We start from the raw sequence: 23,050 nt of genomic DNA, 5'->3' as shown, positions 1-23,050 counted from the left end.
ACTGTGTATCTTTGTATGTTTATTATCTGATTATATGTATATGTATACTTGAACAGACTTAAATAACATGTATCTGAAAATAACAAGCAAAATAATACGTTATATTTTCCTTAAATAAATTTGAAATAATGACACAGAATTTCAAATAACGTGCGAATTTCATTTAGTTTGTTATAATCATAATAAACCAATAAGTACGTCTATGGCTTAACGCGTACGTATTATAATTCAATGGAATCTATATCGTTCACTGAACTAAAACTTTAAACGCATCGTAAATATCAAATTGGAGCAATTAGTTTTAAATCATGTATAATGAGGGAATAAATAACAGAAATATGTAGTAAGCTAATGATACTACATCTTTTAGGTTGTTGATCTAATAAGACAAATGCCTAAGTGCTAGAATTGTTAACACTATTTTGATTGTTGTATTTAAAGTAAATAAAGTTTCTCTGTAAAAAAAATTCTCATGTCTGAATATGCGAGCATGTCATTCACTTTAAATCCAGAAGAGAATTGTAAGAATGATATGGTACAAATGCAGTCTATCAATCTTGTTTGTCCGGTGTGTGATGTTGGATACATAAATAAAAAAGAATTCTATGATCATTTACGTATCCATGCTGGAGATGTATTATTAAAGCATGTGCAATGGTTAAAAAATGCAAACAATGAATTAGAAACAGTGTCAAAACACTATACTTCTAAAAAGATTGATGACAATCCTTATGAAACTACATTAAGGCCTTTCAAATGCCATCAGTGCAGTTTAACTTTTGACAGAGCTTCTCAATATGATTATCATCATCGAAGTATACATTTAGGCGAAAAGTCACAGCTCTGTGAAATTTGTGGCAAAGGTTTCTTTCGCAAGGCAGATTTAAAAACACATTTAAACATTCATTTAGGAACAAATGTTTGTATTTGTGAAGTTTGTGGGAGAAAATTTAATCACATATCTAATTTAATCAGACACTGCAGAATGCATGCTGGTAGTTATATTGTACATCAAATTTTCCACAAAATGAAATACAAATAATGAATAAAAATTTAAATGTGATATGAATTTTTAGGGGAAAAATTATATCCATGTTCCATTTGTGGAAAACGTTTTACTCAAATTAGTTCCCTTGCAAGACATAAACGTATTCACGAAAGGGTAAAGGATGATGTTAAATATCATTCGCAAACTAATTTCAACAATATCAATTTACAGAAAAAAGATCATGCAATGTGCAAAAATAAGGTGATGAGCAAATGTGATATTATGTAATATCCTTTGAATATAAGTATATCTTACTGTCAATGTACAGTTTGTTGAAGGTAATGCACCTAGTCAGCAAAAGATTGTTAAGAGACAACATTACTGTAAGATTTGTGGTGAAAGTTTCAATTTTATTTTTCTCTTAAGGGAGCACGAAAAATCCCATTCGCAAACCTTGGAGTGCAAAAACAATGAGGTGGTAAGAATTCTGAAAGTAACATTCAAGAACTACATGTTTTTGACCTATTTCTTCCATTTAGAGTTTTCAGAAAGCTACAGAACTGAAAGAACAAACACAATGTACTAATAATTTTGACTTTCTTGAAAATGAAACAAATATGAAAAAAGCTTCACCATTGGATGCAATTATTTATATCACATCAGAACAGGTAAATATTTTATCATTTATAATCATACAATTCAAAACTATTTCTATATATAGTTACTTTTTTACATGGAAAAAGTTAAAGAAAATCAATCTGGAAAACATTGAAGATAGTAGAAATCACATTTCACAAGAAGATCTATGTGAAACAAAAATTTTGGGGGCTGAAGAATTAAGTGTTTCTGAGGAGGTAGCATTTAACGATGAACAAACACAACTTGTTCATGATAGTCCGCTTTTATTATGTAAATCCAATGATTCTACAGAAAGAGAAAATGTAGCATATGCTGGTCCATTAGATGAAAATATTCTTAAAAATAAATTATGTATTCAAACGTACGAATCGGATTTACAAAAATCCGAAACAATATCAAATTATAACACCCTAATAAATACTCCTCTGAATGTTACCGATATGTTTCAAAAGATAGATCTCTCGGAATCTAGTAACAATGAACATCTTAATTCCGATTCAAATATACATAAAAATGAAGAAATAAATTTAGTACAAAGTGAAAAAATATCCGATGATTTGAACGACATAAATAATATTGTAAATCATGATGAACCAATGTTGCGTTTAGTACAAACAGAAACAGGGGAACAATTTTATGAATTTCTAATTAATAATTTAGTTGAAAAATTGCCGAATCCGCAAATTATTGAGTCCACAAAAAGCTCCGAGAGTAAAGATGATAGTACAAATATGAACGAAGAAAATCATGAGCAGAGTATACGAGATGATATACATAACGATTTAAATTATTCACAATATGAATTACAAGGCGAAGAAAAAAATTTTACAAATCAGATTCTATTAGACACACAAAGTGAATTCGATAAATATGTTGAAACAAATTTCGAAGTATTTGAAAGATTAAATTACGACGATAGTCCCGAGCGATTTCTTGAATTTGTGGAATCAGGACTTGAAAACCAAAACTCGAAAATTTCAGATTGTAACAAAGACAGTGATGAATTCTTACAATTTCAAAATTTTGGTGAAATTGACACTGTAGAATCGAATGTAAAAGATGATATTATCGATGACAATAATAGTAATAATCAAATTGTTGAAACAGATGAAAAACAAGAGCAAAGTGAAGATGTGACAAATAGTAATGAAAAATTAGAGGATGAACAAGACTCAAGGAAATCGAAAACGTTTTTAATAAAGTTTCAATGTACAATATGTGAAAAGTCATTTTCAACTAGTTACAATTACAAACAACACATCGGTACCCATTTCGCAGACCAGCAAAAATTTCATTGCAAAGACTGTAAAATGTCATTTGCTTGGAAATCAACGTTAAATAAACACATTGCAAACAATCATAGACCAGATGGTCCACAGAAGTTTGCATGTGATATATGTAATAAAATTTATAATACTTCTTCACAAGTAAATGTGAGTATTTTTCGGATGATATTTCTCTAATTATTAAACCATATACTAAATGACATAACAATGATTATTTTGATATAGGAGCATGTAAAACGAGATCATTTAAAACAACGGAACCATGTTTGTTCTCAGTGCGGTAAATCATTTTTTAAAAAATACGATTTGAAAATGCATAATAGGATTCATACTGATGAACGGCCATATGTTTGTCGCGCTTGCGGAAAAAGATTTCATCATCGAAGTCACATTGTTCGTCACGAACGCATACATTTTTAGGAATAGATAAGTTTACGTTATTTGTTTAAGGGCGTAGGGAACAAATTGTAAAATAGTTATAAAATTTTATCGAATAAAAATTAACGACGATGATGTTCTGTTATGTTCGTGTGATTTACATTGTAATATGTATCGATACGTATTATAAGGCATTTAAAACAGGTTTTGTAGACGATTATTTTTTAATAAAAGAGAAGATATTAATGTTTTATTTCTTCATTTCCTCTTTATAATATTGTGATTAAAATATAAATATTAATTAAATTATACTATTAAATTATAAATATAAATTGAATATTTAATAAAATAAATTTTTATTCCTATTTCTTACGTCATCATAACGTACGTATAGAAAGTAGAGGTACATCGGAGCTAGTTTAACGAATCAGTTACATTATTATATATATACTCAGCAAGTCTAGCTTCAATATGGTCGACAACCTGTGTGAAGACGTGGTGAATAATATGGAAAACCTGAATATGAAGGAAGACAAGGCATGAATACTGATTCTTTTTAATAAATATTTTCATTTTCATTTTTAGCGGTAAAATATGTTGGCGACTTTGCGTATTTGCAGTTATAGAAACACTTACAATGTTTCCAAGCGGACACATGCTTGGGTTGGTTATAAGATATACTATCATTACAACATTATGTTATAATATCACGTTTTGAATTTTCTTTTTTTTTTCGGTTCTTAAACTATTCATTGATATAATTTGTACTATGTTAAGAATGACCACCCATATCATTGAAATCGATAATCTGATGCAATCCAACCTTATACCTTTTAACGATTGTTGCATTGTCCGCGAATGCATTAGTCTCATGTTTTTTTAATTTAGAAGATAATGATTAGTATTTGCGGTGATATTAAATATTTTATTTTACTCAATATTAGAAAATGAAACCAAAGAAAAAAGCTGCTGCCATCGAAGAAAGGAATGTTTCTGAGTTAAATCCTTGGCCAAGTTATATTCAGGTATGTTATTTTGCTAACATTTGAAAATTGCATGTTTAAATAACTGACAACTGAAACAAATAGATTTAATTAATTGAAATCAATTTTTGAATATACTTATTATTTGATTATGTTCCTGAATAATTATTTTTTCAGGATCGTATTGCATTATGGGATAAGCTTAAAGCAGAGTATGAAACATCATTAGCTTTGAAAACGGTTACTGACATAAAAGTAACACTACCTGATGGAAAGGAAGTTATAGCTCAATCTTGGCGTACAACGCCATACGAGATTGCCAAAAACATTAGTCAAGGTTTAGCGGACAGTACTGTTATTGCAAAAGTTAATAATGAACTGTGGGACCTTGACAGACCCTTGGAATCTGATTGCAAACTTGAACTCCTTAAATTTGATCATCCAGATGGCCAACAAGTGTTTTGGCACTCTAGTGCACACATTTTAGGAGAAGCTATGGAGAGAGTATATGGTGGTTGTTTATGTTATGGTCCACCAATAGAAAATGGATTTTATTATGATATGTACGTAGGTGAAACAGGAATTTCCAATTTAGACTTCCCATTCTTAGAGACTCTTTACAAAAAGATAGCTAAAGATAAACAACCATTCGAGAGATTAGAAATGACTAAGGAAGACCTCTTGGAGATGTTTAAATACAACGAATTTAAAGTTCGGATTATTAATGAAAAAATACATACTCCAACTACCACAGTATATAGATGTGGTCCATTAATTGATTTATGCAGAGGACCACATGTTAGACATACTGGAAAAGTTAAGGCCATTAAAATCACAAAAGGTTCATCTACTTATTGGGAAGGAAATGTCAATGCAGAATCTTTACAGAGAATTTATGGCATCAGTTTTCCAGATACCAAACAATTGAAAGAATGGGAAAAGTTTCAGGAAGAAGCAGCAAAACGAGATCACAGGAAAATAGGAAAGGAACAAGAGTTATTCTTTTTCCATGAACTTTCTCCAGGATCATGTTTCTTTCAACCACGCGGAGCCTATATTTATAATACTTTAGTTGAATTTATTCGTTCTGAATATAGAAAACGGGGTTTCCAAGAAGTAGTTACACCTAATATTTATAACAGTAAATTATGGCAAACGTCTGGTCACTGGCAGCATTACGCGGAAAATATGTTTTCCTTTGATGTTGAAAAGGAAACTTTTGCACTTAAACCAATGAATTGTCCTGGTCATTGTATGATCTTCGACGTTCGTATCAGGTCCTGGCGCGAATTGCCATTAAGGATGGCAGATTTCGGAGTATTGCACAGAAATGAGTTATCTGGTGCATTAACTGGACTAACTAGAGTCAGGCGCTTTCAACAAGATGACGCGCATATATTCTGTTCGGTTGATCAAATTAAAGATGAAATGATTGGCGCGCTTGACTTTTTGAGACACGTGTATTCCGTGTTCGGTTTCACATTTAATTTATGTTTATCCACGAGACCCGAAAAGTACATGGGAGATATAGAAATGTGGGATCAAGCTGAAAAAGCATTAGCAGAGAGTTTAGATGCATTTGGAGAACCATGGAAACTTAATCCAGAGGATGGTGCATTTTATGGTCCAAAAATTGACATAACCATTATGGATGCACTTAAGAGACATCATCAGTGTGCTACTATTCAACTAGACTTCCAACTACCAATTAGATTTAATTTGTCTTATATTAAGTAAGTAGAACGATTTTAAACTAATTTTGTGATATAAGTTGAAATTTTGAATTTTAATTTTAAATGCAAATTTAAATTAAAAATTTTAGCGAATCTGGGGAAAGAACTAGGCCAGTAATTATTCACAGAGCCATTTTGGGTTCTGTAGAAAGAATGATTGCAATTCTAACAGAATCATACGCTGGAAAATGGCCGTTTTGGTTGTCCCCGCGACAAGTAATGGTTATTCCAGTAAGCTCTCAATTTGATGAGTATGCGGAGCAAGTAAAAGATAAACTTTGGAATAGTGGAATTATGGTAGAGATTGATACAGATTCAAGTGATACTCTGAACAAAAAAATTCGAAATGCTCAACTCGCACAGTTTAACTTTATTCTCGGTAAAGAAATGTCTTGTATAGTAATGCTTTATATGTATCATGTAGCACAATATTAATGTGTTTAATACATATATAAATATATTTTTAGTTGTTGGAGAAAAAGAACTTAATGCTGGCACGGTAAATGTACGAACTAGGGACAATGTGGTGCATGGGGAAATTCTTGTAGATGACCTAATTGCAAAATTCAAAGTATTCAAAGAGAAAAAGGATAGAAACTGCGAAGAGAAGTTTTAAATAAGCTTTATATACAGACAGAATATTTATTTATTTCCAGACTATAATTCTGACAGAATCAGGTGTAATATAGATCGACAGGATCTAAAATCACATTTTTTAAATATATTGAATAATGCATAGAAACTTATTGAAAGAGAATATTATTATAAAAAGAGTCTTGTTAATAAGATAACGATATAAAAGCATAAGATGATTATTTTGCATTTAATTAATTTTATTTAGTATTCAAACTTTGGTATAATATAATCCATGTATTTATGCTTGTGAAGTAATCTGTAATTTTATTATAAAAATCTTCCTTCTTATTAAATAGATTTTTTTTATGCAAAAACATGAATATATTTTATTCATAGAGATAAATTAGACAACGAAATATATAGTCAATTTATTTAATTTTCTCCAAACTCTATTTTTTATTCGATGATTTGTAAATGCTATTACGATAAATAATTTTATTCGGAAGCTACAAATAATTTTTTATTTTTCGCAATTATAGCAGAAACATTGAGTGTACATTGTAACTAACGAAATGTTCATCTCAACGGCTGTGCTCCGTAATTTATTGCAGATATTGTCAATATATGCATATTGCTGTAACTGCGCTAATATCTTTTGGGAATAAATTATTGTTGTAAATTATAAATCACATCGACACAAATCGAAAAGTTGTCATTAAAATCTCTCATAATATCTTTCACAATAAAGTCGCATCTTCGGCTAAAGTTGTTCTTATTTTACTAATAATCGAAGTACTGTTTGAATAAAAAATAACTTTTAACTAGGAATAGCAGATATATTTATTAGATTGAGTATTATCGCTTAATTAGATGTATATCAGCCACAATTATATAAGATATCAGCTTATACATATACATATATGTAAGTTTATGTAATCGTGGTATCAGTTTTCTTAGCTTCAATATCTTTTGTAAATTCACTGAAAAGAGCATAAAAAAATTTTACTGCATAACTTTTATACATAATCGAAATAATGTTATTAATAAAACTTCACATGTTGCAAGCTACAAATTGCTATAGTTTATCCAATGAGACGAGGCAATAAACGTAGTAAAATTTGATTGTTGCGACTGCAACTATTGGCTGCTGATTAGTGAAACTCGAGTGTCAGTGCCTCGTCTCGTTAGATAGAGTATATGATAAGATGAAAATTTTAACTCAAAATTTTACCAATAAAACTTTTACTAATATGTTTCTAACATTTTTGTAATTAAAATGACACGATATAATTTACAGCATATTTGCTTACTTATTTTAGTCGGAAAGATTTCACAAATATGTTAGTAAAAGTTCAAATTTAAAAAAGTCAAAAATAAAAAATATTTCACTTTTAAATTAGTATCTACATACATTGTCTTAACGATATCTGACATTAGATCATGTTACACCACTCGATCGCGGCGGGCCGTCGAGCTTCTCTGTGTGTCGGGGAACCTCTTCTCCGTAGCGGCGACGAGCACGAGTGTGCAATTATGCAAAAGATCTTGTTTTATACAATTATCGAGTATTTCTTGAATTCGATAAATGGAAGCAAGATATAACGATTTTGAATCTAGGAATTACGGTTTGAAGTCCAGGAATCCATTGCACTGGTTCAAAAATTGTACATTGTTAAAGTTTGGTATTTCTTATTAAATTAATTGGCTTATTCTCCATGACCCCTTTTGTCATATGCGTTGTTTATTTTTGTTGATACTATGAACGTAACTGAATATTGTCTTATGGAAATAGAAAAGTACAAGTAATATTGGTTGGACCACGTACATAACATTTATTCAAAATGTTATTTGACAAATTGATTTATATATCGATAATAAAGCGAGATTCCGTTATTCTGAATATAATATGTGTTTAAATAAATAAGAAATTTATCGTTTAAATGGCTATCAGATTAAAGTAAGTTATGCAGTAGGCTAAAAGTACCAAACTTTGAAAACGCAGAACTTTTGAATCAATGGATTTCTAGATTAGAAACTTCTATATGTCGTCTCTATACTTCTCTATTCATATGAGTACTATCAGAAAATCCCCAAAAAGCATTCATAACACTTTACAACAATAAATGATCTCATATGTAAGATCGTTTAATTTGTTCAATTTAGGTTCTTGTATATGCTAATGTCAATTGAACTCAGCATTTCGCCGTATGATGCAGCACTAGTCCGGGAACAACCATACGCGTGAGCACTTTCATTTCCTCTCTGATTATATGTTGTCTATGGTATGTTAAGTACGCATTTCTGATTTCTGAGTGAAACAGACGCGCATGCCTGAAAATATGGAGCTCTGCTTCCGGCAAGAACAGTAAGTGGCGAGTAGAATCCTGGGAGCGTATTGTTTGATTATTATAAAATGACAGCCATTACAATCTCGCCGGCTGCACAAGGAATTATTCAAGTTGTAAATGAAAGCAATTTGTCTAAAATCGAAGGGTATGTGTTCCTTTAACTGTAAAATATAAATTTATTCTTGGTAGGATGTAGGACTTTACATGGCTATTATTGATTTCTTCACAGATTCCTCAATGACACAGCATATAGGGAAGCCATTGAAAATTCCTCAAATTATAATAGCCGACTATGCAGAGAACGACGTTTACGTATGCCTTTCCTCGATTCTCAAACAGGTATTAGTTATCATAATTTTTCTATAAAATTTTTATATCTGTTTTTCATGATATACCTATAATGTAATTAATGATGATTCGTTCGTATCCTTAAGGCTTCCTCGTTCGAATGATTGTTAAAAATGATTTAAACATTTAGACTCTGTCGTTGAATTTGTTATTTTTTATTGAAAAAGTTTTGATATAATTGAAAGAAGATATTTGGAGCAATTGCACTCCATACTTATTCAATTAAAAATGATAGGTATTAGTATTACAAATATACAATTATGTAGCATAGTTATTTACAGATGAAAATTGTTACTGTTGTTATTTGACTATATGAAATTACAGGTGTAGCACAGAATCACTCTGCGCTATTTATGTCTTCAAGAGAAAGACTACCCGGTTTGTTACATGGCCAGATATATACATATCCTAGTAAACGATGGAGGAAAAAACGGCGACAATACTTGATGCATTATTTACATCCAAAAAGAGGACCAAGAGGTGACACTGAAGATGGTAATGAAGGTGTAGAAACTGTAACACATGTAAATGACGATAGCAAAGATTCAGTGGCCCTTAAAGGTAATAAATAATATTACATTATTAGTGAAATAAAGTTAAAAATAAATTTCATTTGTTATAATGTGACGTGTAATAATTTGATGCAGATGAACATAGTAAAGATGCATGGTACTATGATGAGCAAGACATGTTGGATATGGACACGTATGAAGAACCTGATGCTGAAAGTGATTATGATTATGAGGAAAGTTATAGTAGTAAAAGGAAACGAAGAAAACCACGTGGAGGTGGCCATCATCCTGCACGAAACCACCCATCTTCTACAGATAGTCCTGGGGGCAAACGTACTAAGGTAAATTTGATCGGTGCTGCATAGTTATGCAAACATTTTATTTTATTAATTTAATTTTTTCGGTATACGCGTGAGTTATGATCAACAGATACGAAATACACAGTCAATTGTTTATGCTTATATCCTTCGATACGGTTGCTACCTTTAGTGTTTTTGTTTATTTATTTAATCGTTTTAATCTGTCCATTTGTTTATAGATTAATAATACATATAATTAATAATAGAAGATGTACATACGATACACTTGCGCTATGTTACTCTCGCCAATAACACTATACGTCGAACTGTCGCCGTACCGAAGAAGTTAAAAAAAAAAAAGAAAAATATTTAATTTGTTTTTCATTTAAATTCATAATTTAGTTTCTTTACATATGGCAGATATTAAATTCGTCATGCATATATTTTATTAAATATAGGGTGGGGGACGCGGGCGCAAAAAAACCAACTATGATGCCGTTGACACTGATAAGCCATTCGTTTGTGACCGTAAGTTTAATCACAGATACAACTACAAATGACCACTTCCTGTTACTAGTTTCATTAAAAATATAATTATTATTAGTTTTATCAGTTGTTAATTTTGAAATAAGAGAAAAGAAATGCATTGCATTAGAAGATTTGTTAATTTTATTAAATAACTATATTTTTACGATGCCTACGTATTATTTTACAAGATACGCAGAGATTACTATATTAATATAAGATGATGATTGGAAACTCGAAATAAATTATTAAAGATTTAGTCTTGGTTGCCGCATAATTTTACATTTGGGGATGGTGATTGAACTAAGTATAATCTGATTGTGTAACGTGGGAAGGTACCCTTCTAGTCGTAAAATTAATTCCACAGTTGACTTTTAGTGCTCTTTCATTCAGTGGAATTGATCAGTATTGTATTGACTGCTGTTTTCCTTCAAGTTTATGAATTGCAGTATATTACTTAGCATATTCCAGTCCTTACTGTATAATTTCTGTTTGTATCAAAAACCTTGTACTCCATTTCTCTTTTCCTATTTGTTGAAGTATGAAGAGACATGGTATGATTCATGGATGAAAGGCAAAGATTGATTATCCGCATAAAAAAGAATTGAAGTTTTTATATAGAAGAATCTACGATATATTAATCCAGGTTGTGTGAAATTTCTATGAAATAGTACATTGTATGATTCTGTACAAAGACAATTACCCCCTAAAGTTATACTATAGTTTATCACGTAACTCGCGTTTCGTAAATTCACATTCATTCGAAGATTTATCAATCACGGTTACGAATCTGATAAATGCTATTCATTATATATTTGTTGTGTAATGGTTAATGCAATTTTTTTATTTTTTTTTTTTATTTATCATAACACGTAAGATTATGTTTATGACAGTAGCGTTGAGACGAGATATCGAAATTAGCTGAAGTATAATTTTCATGAACGTGTAACGTCGCGCTTGTCCAAACCTTGAAGGAGTATAATAGTCATTACTAATTTGATCGAACTTTTTCCAGACACGAAGTCTATGAATTAACTCGAATGTGCCTGCAATCTGTTTACTTCTTGAAACCACTCCTGTTAGATTAGCAGAAAATAAATCTAAAGACATTTGGTCTCGACTAGTAAGCTTCGATCACGCAACGATAGAAGAAACCTCACGATATTCGAAATTTTTTATCTCGATCACGTCGAGCTTACGAAATTGGCCAAATATCTTCGGACTTCTATACTACCTGCCAATAACAGAGCAAGAATGTACTGGCTCACACTGTAGCGAGCTCATTCTGTAGGAGTATACAAGCATCAAGCCTTGCATCGTATTAGTTTTGCTTCTTGGGCTGGAACTCCTTCACTGCTTGTCCACATATAGATTCGTAGGTGGATAGGGATATGTACTGGTGCGGAAGGTGTGCAAATGCTGTCCCTAACCTGTAAGCTTCTATCCTAGATTTACTTTAACCGCCTCGTTTCTTGAAATTCACCAAGAACTTTTTTATATCGTCGTACAATAGTTTAATCTTTTCGATGTTCTTTGTTATTATAAAAGGTTTAAAAGTACATTTGTAACGCGGCGGTTAAATAAGTACATCCTCCCATATCGTCCAACCAACTCGTCGACCAAGATTTCTCTTATCATGGACGTTGCATTGGATGGTTTGTGGGAAAACAGTATTTGCACTTTTGCAGTATGCAGCGCACGGTATAAAACCAGACCTGGTCTGGTCTACCATTACGGTCATTCCCACTCTACTTCCTCCGGTGATCCTGCTAAGGAACTAAGTCCCAGTCCTGCCGAAGTTGAACCTAGGAGCGTTGCAGACACCGCTGCTTCGAACCAGCCAGGTTGGAGCCAAAATCAGCTCAATTTTCTCACTTTCCTTTAAAGAAAAAATACCAACCCAGAAAGAAACAAAGAAACAAACGTCAACTTGTTCCTGGTCTCCCGATGTCTTTTTTTACCTGATGCCTTATGATCTTTGATCTCTGGATCCCGATTTTTGCAACTACTTACTTGTTCATATAACCCTGAACAATATTTACCTAACTTGATGGAATTAAATATAATATCTTCTTCTTGTTCTTATATTCTTCTGTTGTTTTTACTCTCTTCTTAATTACATGTATTGCAAATGCATGTATTGCAAATAACCGTAGCCGTAATTGATTTTTGTGTTTCCACTTTTTTCCATAGCGTTTTTCATGCATATGGAATCTCTCATGCACAATAATCTTTTTTCATTTTTATTATCTCTTTTCGGATAATTTACGTGTCGCGTAAATATCATACGGAGAAGAATATGCCTAAGTCAGTATGATAACGGCGATTTGTTTTTCTTTTTAATATATATATATATATATTTGACACACATATATATATACGTATACCGTTTATATGTATACCAAAAATTATGTCTGCCTTTATTGTGCTGAAAATTTTTCAGATTTCTCTCTGTTTCGTCGATATATATATTTAACTATATTATATATATTTAAGATGGGCTGATTCAAACGAAATTATAAAAAGAGAAATGCAGCGATCGTTGCGAATGTTTTGCAATAGCATGCTTCTGCAATTCGCATCTTTTTCCTTCCAAAAAATGTTCTCGTGTGTTGGAAGAGTAAAAACCGGAAAATAAAAAGAGGCGACGTCTTTTTGATGAAATCGGTAGTGCTCCTTGACGCGGTCATTTTTGAATGTTTGGTATGTGTGTGCGTCTTATTATTTCACCCGACGAGATAGTCGTCTCTTCCGTAATTCTCTATAGCATGCGTTCGCATTTATTCATTTCTAATCTTTAATAGTTACTATATAGTATTTCTTTTTTTACAGTTTGTTTTAATTTTTCATTTTTCTGTTTGCTTGCTGCTTCTATTACCGCTTTACTTTCCTAGAGCGATTTTGGCTTCGAGTTTTCCTCTTGATGAGCGCCTGCAGAGCTTAAAACTAAAGAAAAAAATTCGCACGGAGATACGTTTGTCTTATATCCTTCTCTTTCTCTCTGTCTATCTCTCTACATGAGAGTGTACTTGCCAAAGTAGTTTGTTTTTCACGTTTGTGTAGTGCTGTTTTGTCTGATCTTTGGAACACTTTCGAATTATCCCGACTTCTTTATATAATCTTGGAATTGCTCTTTTTTGGTGATGGAATGCATATCGGATTGACATAATATGTGCACCCTGTTACGATTATTATATTTGTGTGTGTATATATACACACATATATATATGTATATATTTATATACACACACATATATATATATATTATATGTATCTATATACGTATTATTTCATTTGTTTCCTTATTGTTGTGCCAGTTTCTTTTCATTAAAACATTTGTGATGCATCGAATGATCGATTCTGGTTATTCGAAATAACAATTTTCGTCATTTGTGTGGTAAGTGATTGCCTGTCGTGAAGATTCTCTGAATTTCACAGAAACGTAAGATTATTTCACTAATCTCTTTCGCTTCAAATCTGTACAGTGTCTAATTTTTGTATCCTTATATTTCTTTAAAAAATTACAAGTTAATTACAACGGCTAAAATTTCGTGAAAAATATTACATTTAGCCAACTAAAATTGTACAGCCGATTGATTCCTCGTCAATTTCTTTTTTTTTTTCACCTAAAAAATAGTAATTTCCACCACTCTGCCAAAATATCCGAAAGTCACTGATTCTAAATAGATTCTGTTTCACAATTTCCTTGTCCTGGATAGTGATAATTATTTCAGAACCGGCAATCGCTCGCCAAGCAAAGCCACGAATCCTCAATGCTTATCAAATGTGATATTGCTGTCGACCCGACATCCGACAACCGGAAGGCTTGTAACCGAATCGATTATCGCTGTTCGTCATCACAGAAATTGACTCTAAATCATTGTTTCTAAGCCAGTGTGCATGGTCATTAGCTTGAGACGCAAAGCGCAACTGGGTATGTGGTCGGTTTGTGATCAGGTGGTACACGTCGGGGTCGTCAGAATGCAACTTCGTCGAGTACTTCGAGTCCCTCTCCCGCAGCGCCGTCCGCGTCCGCTGCGGGAGCATCGGCGCAGCCACAACCGCAGTCTCAGCCGGCCCAGCCTCAGCCGCAACAGTCGCAGCAGCAACAACCACAGCAACCGTCTCAGCAACAGCAGCCACCTCAGCAGCAGCAACAATTGCCCGCGGTACCGCCAACGGTAGCGCCAGCATCGCCTACGATACCAGCCGTGAAGGAAGAACATCTGCCGGCGGTGCCGTCGCCAGGTACAGCTGTCCCCTCGCCTTCCTCGGTGAGGACGGAAGGCCCACCGACCCCAGGGACGAACGAAAAAAAAGCTGGCAAGTCCGCGCAACCGTCCCCATACTGCGACTTCTGTCTGGGCGATGCTAGGGAAAATAAAAAGACCGGCGGCTCCGAAGAGTTGGTCTCTTGCAGTGATTGCGGTCGCTCAGGTAAGCCAGAGGAAAAGATCAAGCGCAAGTATACGCGGAGAACGAATCACAATTAAGCCACGGTTGTCCCCTGGTCTGTTGCGTTTAAGCAACGATATCTATAGCGTTTTCCGGGAACGATAATCGTCGTGTATCGTATTCGTCGATTGAACATTCGCAGCCGGGGATGTGGCTCTTCTCGTTTTTCGATAATCAATCCCCGCGCTATCGGCTGTGTATATGGGGATGAGTATTTTGTTCGGCATGATTGGAGTATTTGTGAAATACCGTTGTTCGTTGAATTGAGAGTTAATTTTCGTTAGTCGAATCGAGTATTTATTAGCCTTATAACGTTCTCTAGGTCGTTCGTATTTATGATCCTTAACAATTTCTTAATATTTATATTTTCTTTAGTTTATATTTTCTTAAGTTTAAAAAGAATATAAAAGAATTGTTTATGTGAAATATCAATGTGATAAAAATACTAAGGAACGATCTTATGCTAAAGATTATTTTAAAACGTTATATGTCTTTCTATTCGTTAAAACGAGATCGAGACAAGGCTAAAAAGATATTTTATGAACGTTGTGTTTTATATAGTGCTCGGTCATTCCCTTCGATGGACTTAAATGGACTTCTGTTCATCTCTTTCCGGAGAAGATATATCGAGGATAAATGTTATTGTGTTATTTTCCAATTGCCTATTTGGACCATTGTCTTCCGGAAGTATGAAATCAGTTGCGTCTACCTCTTTCCTTAACGAATTATCATATACAAAATATTTAATATTCCTTACTCCTTTATAGTCCACTTTTACGTGTCTCCTTTTTCCAGTCTTCTTGTTGCCTCCTCTTCTCACGAAAAATCGACAATGAACAGCAAGATTAAAATTTGTCAAGTCCATCAATAGGAAGTGATTTTAAAGTTTAAACTTTTATCGCCCCATAAAACACGGTCAACAGCGCGCGTTTTCATCTCTTGTGTCTCCTTACGATCCGCGACTTGTGTTCATACGAGGCATAAGAGCCGAGGAATTATCGCGTTTCTTCATTGTTCGTTCGATCATTCGTGTTGATCATGGTCGATTAATTAACAATCGTTTATGGTTGAACCGTTCGTTTGTTGAACTAGACTTTTGTATCCGTATCGTAAGGATCGTTTTTTCTTTTCTGTTCGTTGTAGACGAATTTCGTAGACGAATCATTGTTATTGTCCATCGTCGACTCGGAGGTTATCATACCGATTCGATCGCTATTTTTCATACCGTTAAGGATAATTCGATTTGTCCGTGAGAGAATCGTAATGAAAGAAAAAAAAAGGGAATTTAAAAAAATGGAGAAAAGTGCTGAAAAAAAAGTAAGAGAGTAATATACTATTTTTCGGATTGAGGTTAGGTTGACAAACTAGTTGCTGTGTGACATACGTTCGGAACCATCGTTAAAACGTAGTTCATGTGCAATAATTAAGGGATATCGATTATCTGCACGGTTTTCTAGGCGGACAAAAATAAAAAGGTAGAGAGAGAGAGAGAGAGATAGAGATAGAGAGAAAGAGAGAGAGAGAAAGAGAGAGAGAGAAAGAGAGAGAAAGGAATATGAATGGTTACGAGCTTTACGTACACTAGTCAAGGCACGAAAAGCAAAAACATCACTTTGTCAATGGTGCAACTTGTCGCATCTGAGTAATAGGAATTTTCCACGAAATTCCTTTACTGCACGGATCAACTGTGATTTATTGTGTAATTCAATGATTAGTTTTTAAGGGATAAAAAAATTTTTACGGAGGAAAGAGGAACAAAAAGAAAAATGATAAACAAATAGAAAATGAGGAAGGTTAACTATGTACAAAAATCAATTGAAGTTGAAGATACACGAATCTCGCTCTGGATATTTAAGAAGGAAAGAAAGAAATGCGAATGAACAAAAAAAAAGATTGAGGAAGAGAGAAAGATAAATCATCGATAAGATTAATCGTACAATTTACGCGAAAATTTTTGATGAAAAGAGAGAAAAAAAATTTGTAGATCGCGAAATCGACGTGTTTGAAAGTTTTTTAAAGAAACAAAGAAAACAAAAAGAAAAATGAACAAAAGAGAAGAAAAATAACAAAATTCCTGTTGCACAGTATCACTAGAGCACATATTGAAGAAGATGTGTTTGTGTTCTCTGTTTGACTACAGTGTAATCGTGTGGTTTTTTTTTATCGTTGTTTCGTTCAAAAATCAAAAAATAAAAAAAGGATCAATAAAAAAGAACGAAGCTTGCCGCGAGAATTGTTCGTTCCATATGATCGCGAAGTTTTAAGAGAGCTTAAAGAACAAAACGATACGATATACAATATATATATATTATATATATACTTTATATTATTGATATTATCCAGCACAGTCGTGAATCGTTTAACGAGAGCAACAATATTTATATATAGTAAGACGAAACAAAAGGAATAACAGGATCGACCATGTTTTTTCGATACTTCTACACTTTTTCAAATTTGTAAATATCCTTTTTTATTTTACGTTTTTTCGAGTGTTTCTATTTACAGAATATATTACCATAGAATACCACAGCATAAGAGCGCAGCACATATAACGCTAGTAAACAAGTACTGTCGTTCAAAATACTCAATTAAAAAAGTCACAAAAAGAATATTCATTTTTGCGATTCGACCATAATTCATTATCATATTATTTTCTTTTTTAATATCTTTGCTACCGATACGTTGCATTTTTCTTGAAAAGTACAATAAAGAGGAAAGTTGATTTTTCGTACGAACGTAGCAATGTTTAGTAAACAGTTGTGTCAGTAAATTCACGATTGATTATCCGTCACCTTTTAATGCAATAATCATAGATGGCATGCGTTTTAAATAATCGATTTACAGCATTTTCGAGAATCGTAACGAAAAATCGCGGATTAAATTAAAAAAAAGAAATAATTTCTCAATTTCCAATTTCACTTTTTTTCGCGTAAACATTCCACATATTTATAAATCTGCTGCTCTTAAAATCTTCCGTTTCGTTCTGGGCATTAATCGTTTCCGTCTCACGTTGCAAATGTAATACATAATATAGTAATCGCCTTTTTACCATTCGTAATCGTCATCAAATGACGAGTATATTTATTGCATACATTGAGGGAGAAAGAACAAGTGAAGCGACGACATATGCAAGCGAAACATGCGTATATAGAGTGAGAGAGAGAGAGAGAAAGGTTGTAAAAACTATCGATAATTCTTCCTTTTCTTTCCAAACGAATTTCTCCAGTCTTTAGGCAGCATTTCGACCATACGTCGTGTTTTAACGATATGAAAAAAGATGAAGAAAAAAGAGATAAAGATATATCACGTAATCTTAGAAACTCGATAATAGCTTAGTTTTATACAAGCTTTGATATTCGTACAAGAAAATATCGTTCGAACGCTAGAATTAACGAGAAGAAAAGAATACAAGGAAAGAAAAAGAAAAAAAAAAAACAGAAAAAATTCGTCATTTTATTGTTTGTACAATATTCCGCGAGTTTCTCTCGTCGTAGCGGAGAGGTCGTCGCCGTCACCATTCGTATTTAATTAATCAACTCTCCACTCACCACTCCCGAACGGTACTGCAATCCGCGCGTTCGTTTTCCATTACTAGTAGCTGGTTTCCAACGCTAACGTTATATCATTATCATAGATTTACGAATAACCGATGCAAGCGAGTTGTAACGTACGTACGTGTACTCGACATTTTCCCTTGTTATCACCTTTACATCCGACGTGTAAACAAGCGCAGTGGGTAGATGGTTAATTTCTACGGTGCGTCTGATTAACCGACCGGAATTGCACAGCGCAGAAACACACGCAGAGGAATTACCTAGGGTTTATATCGTCTTTAAGTGTTACACGCAAGTTCTTTTGTGTCTTTCTGCTGAAAAACGTCGTCGACGCCAGTTTCTCGAGTCTTACCAAAAAAAAAAAAAAAAAAATGGGAGAAAAGAAATGAAAAAAAAAAAATAAGTGAAGATAGGAATAAAATAGTGGAAAGAAGAATATATATAGAGAGGGAAAAAAAGAGCGAAGGAAGATGAGATGTGTTTAACCCCTTACCTTACGATTTAAATTCCAGTAGTGCGTGCCATAAACAACAATAAGGTCGGTCACACGTCGTGCCATTTCACGGTTTGGCTGTGCAAATCGCACATGTTTCTTGATACGTAAATGCATGTATAAGGTACAACTAATTTTATTTTGCAAGATGTTTGATAAATAATCACTACCAATTGATCGTTTAACAAGAAAGATTGACTATCTTGAAGCGAATAACAAATCGATAACATCGAGGTGTACCACGTGTCTCACACGTGTTGTTTATGTTTGGCCCGATCGACGTTCCACGTCTCTCACACGACATTGTAGGTAAAGGGGTTAATAACACGAGATCCTTTAGGTTTACTTTATAGCTTAGTAGCGCTCGTGCGTCGAGAGAGAAATAAATCTGAAGGTGAATCACTATCGTATCTTGATGAACCCTTCTGTTTATCGTATTAAGAGAGATTCACACACCTAGCATAAGAGAGAGGATGAAAGATTAAAAAAAAAAGTAATTACGAGTATGAAAGCATGCAGAGATAGTTCCTCCTTGTTATATAAAAGAAAAAAGATCGAAGACTTGTTATTAGGCAATTTTAATTAAGCAATACCCATGAGGCTTACAAATCTAGTATTTAAGTAACGCTAGTTATATATAAATATATATATTATATATATATTATATATATCAAATGTGATACGTTATATGAGTTACATGTGTGCGCGTGTGTGTCTGTGTACATTTTGTGTGCGCGCGAGTGTGAGTGTATGGGTGTCAAGAAAAAAATATAGCACACGCACACACACACACACCCGCGCGCACTAAAGGGGAGAAAGCGTGAGTGAGAGAGAGAAAAAGAAACGAAAAATAGCGTGAAAGAGGTGAAAAAGAGTACGAAGATTTGAAAAAAAAGTGTGTGTAAACTAATGAGAGGAGAGAGTGTGCTGGTCCGCGACGTTTATATTGTGCTGCGCAAGAAAGAACGTGAACTATTCCAAGGTACGCACCGCTATTACTTACCACCTTACTATTCCAAATAAAATAACAATATGTTCAAGAGGCAACATCAAAAAAAAAAAAAAAAAAAAAAAATAAAAAAGAATACAATCGCAGATATCATGAAATAAAACATTCTGTGCGGAAACATAACAGAACGTATCATTATTCCGGACGTTTTTAGTGCTGAGGAAGGGTGAAAGTCATGATTCTTTGTGATAAATCATAGAAATCTTATCGCACGCGTTTTTTGAGCAATCGAAAAAAAAAAGAATGTAACTATCGAACTTAATTTGGAATTTCGACAAAATGCTTCCGTTCCAGTTCTTAAATGAACGTTTATCTTTCTGAATATGGAGTAAAAAGATATTAGAAACGAGATGATAGCTTGGAGTTCACTGTTCTTCGGCACAAGATAAATGTCCTAGCACCTTTCTACTCGTCCAAAAGCTATCCTATTCCGTCCCAAATGCGTGTTCCATGACCTAGTTTACGTTCTTGTTATAGGGCATCCGACTTGTTTGCAATTCACAGCGAACATGATCGTTTCTGTTCGCAAGTACAGGTGGCAGTGTATCGAATGCAAATGCTGTTCCATTTGTGGTACTTCTGACAACGATGTGAGTATTCATTACCATTTTTCGGGTTTCCCTTACACTTTACGTGGCCGAGACAAAGAACAATCCACGTGCAGCTACTTCAACTATTTTGATTTTCCTCCTCTGTCACGAAAGGACAATGTTGTTCGAATACCCTTTATTCTATACATACGTTAACGTTATCTTCGTTTAGACCTTACTTTGTCGATTACTTTACGTTCATTCTTTTGTTGCTATTAACACGTTAACTATCATTGTGTGATCATCAGAAAAAAAAAATGTTTATTTTTCTAGAATGATTAAAATAATATGAATTTACTTATTGATTAAATAAATTTAAAATAGTTGATTGATATTGTAATATGAAAAATTTATTCAAGAATTAATTATTTGTATTACAAGATAATATTTTACAAAATTAATATTATAGTATATCATATTGAAACATTTTAATCTATCAAGATCATCGAAACAAAACAGATCAGTCACCGCATGATTATCATTTATTTGAAAAAATTGTTGGTTTTAAATCAAAATAGTTCGAGGAAGATGTACGGAAATACATTGACGATTCTAAATCTTATCAAATTTTTTGAACTATTACAACGCGTTACTAATATCTTTTATAAAGAAAAAAAAAGAAAAGAAAAAGTTTATGATTATCGAAAATTAACAATGGATCAGACTACATCTGAATAAGTGAATACCGTAGTAGGGTAATCGTAAAGAGGAAGAGATAGTAAACTGTATAAAGCAACGATCGCGAATCATTACACCCAGTTAGTTAGGCATCGTTGGAAGCTAATTAATTGTTTCGCGAACCAAACTAGGATCAGCTGCTGTTCTGTGACGACTGTGATCGTGGATACCATATGTATTGTCTGTCTCCACCTCTTGCGTCTCCTCCCGAGGGCTCCTGGTCTTGCCGTCTGTGCATAGCAGAGTTTCATCGCCGTGATTAAGAATCTTTTGTCTCGTAAATAAGTGATGGATTTTATCTATTTGCTGTGGTGCAGTGGCCGTTCTCGAATTAGGAGAGTATTCTATAAGCTCACTCTTCTTTCTAGTATTACGATAAACGCAAATGTACTTTCAAGTGAACTCTTCTTTCCTTTGTAAAAGGAACTATTAATTAACAACGTCGGCGGCATTAACTATTCCGCTTTTTGTTTTTCTTTTCGATTTAAGTTTCTATTGAATAAGATGAAATATCGCAAAGTATACGTAATGTATGAATGGTGCGTTATATTATCTCAGGCACTGGTGATCTCAGAAAATGAAAAGTATCACAATTATGTATTTATATTCTCTAACGAACTAGCGTTTATCACTAGATGTACGAAGGTATAAGGTCAAAGGGCTGTCTTAATGTTTCTATCGAGAACAGATGAATAGCCGCTTTAAGCTTGCCATTAAAGTTAATGGGTTTAATGGGCATAACCTTAATGGTCAAGGACTTCGGCATCAGATTGTCGTTAAACATCGTTGCTTTTTTCATTAAAATAAGTTGGTTCGACAATTGCGAACATCGATAAATACTCTCCTAGTTCTCCTGGCCAATATATTTTTAGCCATTGACATTCGAAGTTCGGTTGCTTTTAGGATTTCAAAAAACTGCTTACACTTTAAACGACTTTGGAGATCTCAAGTTTTCATAATATCTTTAGCTCCTTGCTATTAACTTGGTTCAATCCAAGGTGAATGAAAGAAGCAAACGTAAGGAAAAAAAGATTGATATTCTAGGAAGAACATGATATTAATAGCATCTGTTTCATAAATAGTGATAAATAGAACACTATCTGTTTATCTGTATGTATCATGATATTAAAGCTTTTACACTTAATGACACAGCCATTACTAGCAGTATAGCTATGACATACAAAAAACTCACAGTACAGCAGAAAATTATATTCTATATGCCCTTTATTGTTAGCTCAGTATTTTTATATTTTATATATTGAATGTACTTAATTTAAGACACCATGGTGATATTTGGTACTCATTGTTGTAACTCTTCGTTTCTTTTTTATTCGAGTAATTTTAAGGTCGCTTAACGACATGGAATTGTGTGTATTAGATGTCATGGAAATGAGTCTATAAAGATTTTTGAGTTTGAACCAGTCAATGGTGAATTTACATTTTATATTGCTTATTTTTAACAAACTGTATGCAAATTTCAATAAACATTAGTATACAACTGAACCACTAACTTTAGACAGTCTTATTGTGTGCCATGAATATTTTCTGAGTGCAGGAATATAATACATAATGATAGAACTTCTTTGGGTGCTATATTTCAGGGATTAGGTCCCTTTTGAACATTTTAGGATAACTTTATAAGATTGAAAGTCATGT

At 33.2% G+C, this 23,050-nt stretch overlaps 3 protein-coding genes across 10 annotated transcripts in view; all 3 read left to right on the top strand.

Moving 5' to 3' along the window:
* The first annotated feature begins 34 nt into the window (after positions 1-34).
* The window catches only part of LOC126874099 (zinc finger protein 724-like), a 111,787-nt gene continuing 88,771 nt past the window's right edge, over positions 35-23,050 (top strand). Inside the window, exons 1-7 of one of the 6 annotated variants that reach the window (XM_050635737.1) lie at positions 35-214; positions 371-995; positions 1,077-1,249; positions 1,317-1,466; positions 1,528-1,656; positions 1,732-3,060; positions 3,139-3,538. In XM_050635737.1, the coding sequence (XP_050491694.1) occupies positions 473-995; positions 1,077-1,249; positions 1,317-1,466; positions 1,528-1,656; positions 1,732-3,060; positions 3,139-3,333 (2,499 nt within the window). In that variant the 5' untranslated portion in view covers positions 35-214; positions 371-472 and the 3' untranslated portion in view covers positions 3,334-3,538. Of the gene's footprint in view, positions 996-1,076; positions 1,250-1,316; positions 1,467-1,527; positions 1,657-1,731; positions 3,061-3,138; positions 3,539-23,050 lie in introns of those variants that run through there. The other 5 variants (XM_050635738.1, XR_007692663.1, XM_050635741.1 and 2 more) reach the window with 5 other exon arrangements.
* Positions 3,666-6,755, top strand: LOC126874105 (threonine--tRNA ligase 1, cytoplasmic). Of its 2 annotated transcripts, none has more exons than XM_050635754.1 (5): positions 3,666-3,828; positions 4,236-4,316; positions 4,452-6,007; positions 6,097-6,386; positions 6,475-6,755. In XM_050635754.1, the coding sequence occupies exons 1-5, from the start codon at positions 3,763-3,765 to the stop codon at positions 6,621-6,623; spliced, it is 2,142 nt and encodes a 713-aa protein (XP_050491711.1). In that variant the 5' UTR covers positions 3,666-3,762; the 3' UTR covers positions 6,624-6,755. The 2 variants fall into 2 exon arrangements, with proteins under 2 accessions (XP_050491711.1, XP_050491710.1); XM_050635753.1 differs by having other exon boundaries at positions 3,748-3,954.
* Positions 8,847-22,897, top strand: LOC126874113 (zinc finger protein DPF3). Of its 2 annotated transcripts, none has more exons than XM_050635776.1 (9): positions 8,847-9,076; positions 9,161-9,270; positions 9,604-9,840; positions 9,927-10,132; positions 10,549-10,618; positions 12,304-12,459; positions 14,573-15,052; positions 20,604-20,716; positions 21,526-22,897. In XM_050635776.1, the coding sequence occupies exons 1-9, from the start codon at positions 8,997-8,999 to the stop codon at positions 21,655-21,657; spliced, it is 1,584 nt and encodes a 527-aa protein (XP_050491733.1). In that variant the 5' UTR covers positions 8,847-8,996; the 3' UTR covers positions 21,658-22,897. The 2 variants fall into 2 exon arrangements, with proteins under 2 accessions (XP_050491733.1, XP_050491734.1); XM_050635777.1 differs by lacking the exon at positions 8,847-9,076 and adding an exon at positions 9,366-9,514.

Source organism: Bombus huntii, chromosome 15, assembly GCF_024542735.1.
Source record: "Bombus huntii isolate Logan2020A chromosome 15, iyBomHunt1.1, whole genome shotgun sequence".
Taxonomy (NCBI): Eukaryota; Metazoa; Arthropoda; class Insecta; order Hymenoptera; family Apidae; genus Bombus; species Bombus huntii.
The sequence above is the reverse complement of the archived record's forward strand: the minus strand, read 5'-3'. Positions and strand labels throughout refer to the sequence as shown.

What these genes read in the sequence shown, in the direction of transcription:
- LOC126874105 (XM_050635753.1), top strand. Translation starts at nt 3,886, where the DNA reads ATGTTGGCGACTTTGCGTATTTGCAGTTATAGAAACACTTACAATGTT. An exon ending in CTTGGCCAAGTTATATTCAG is followed by an intron (nt 4,317 to 4,451) that starts GTATGTTATTTT and finishes TTATTTTTTCAG; the next exon opens with GATCGTATTGCATTATGGGA. An exon ending in ACAGTTTAACTTTATTCTCG is followed by an intron (nt 6,387 to 6,474) that starts GTAAAGAAATGT and finishes ATATATTTTTAG; the next exon opens with TTGTTGGAGAAAAAGAACTT.
- LOC126874113 (XM_050635776.1), top strand. Translation starts at nt 8,997, where the DNA reads ATGACAGCCATTACAATCTCGCCGGCTGCACAAGGAATTATTCAAGTT. An exon ending in TTTCCTCGATTCTCAAACAG is followed by an intron (nt 9,271 to 9,603) that starts GTATTAGTTATC and finishes ATGAAATTACAG; the next exon opens with GTGTAGCACAGAATCACTCT. An exon ending in AGATTCAGTGGCCCTTAAAG is followed by an intron (nt 9,841 to 9,926) that starts GTAATAAATAAT and finishes AATTTGATGCAG; the next exon opens with ATGAACATAGTAAAGATGCA.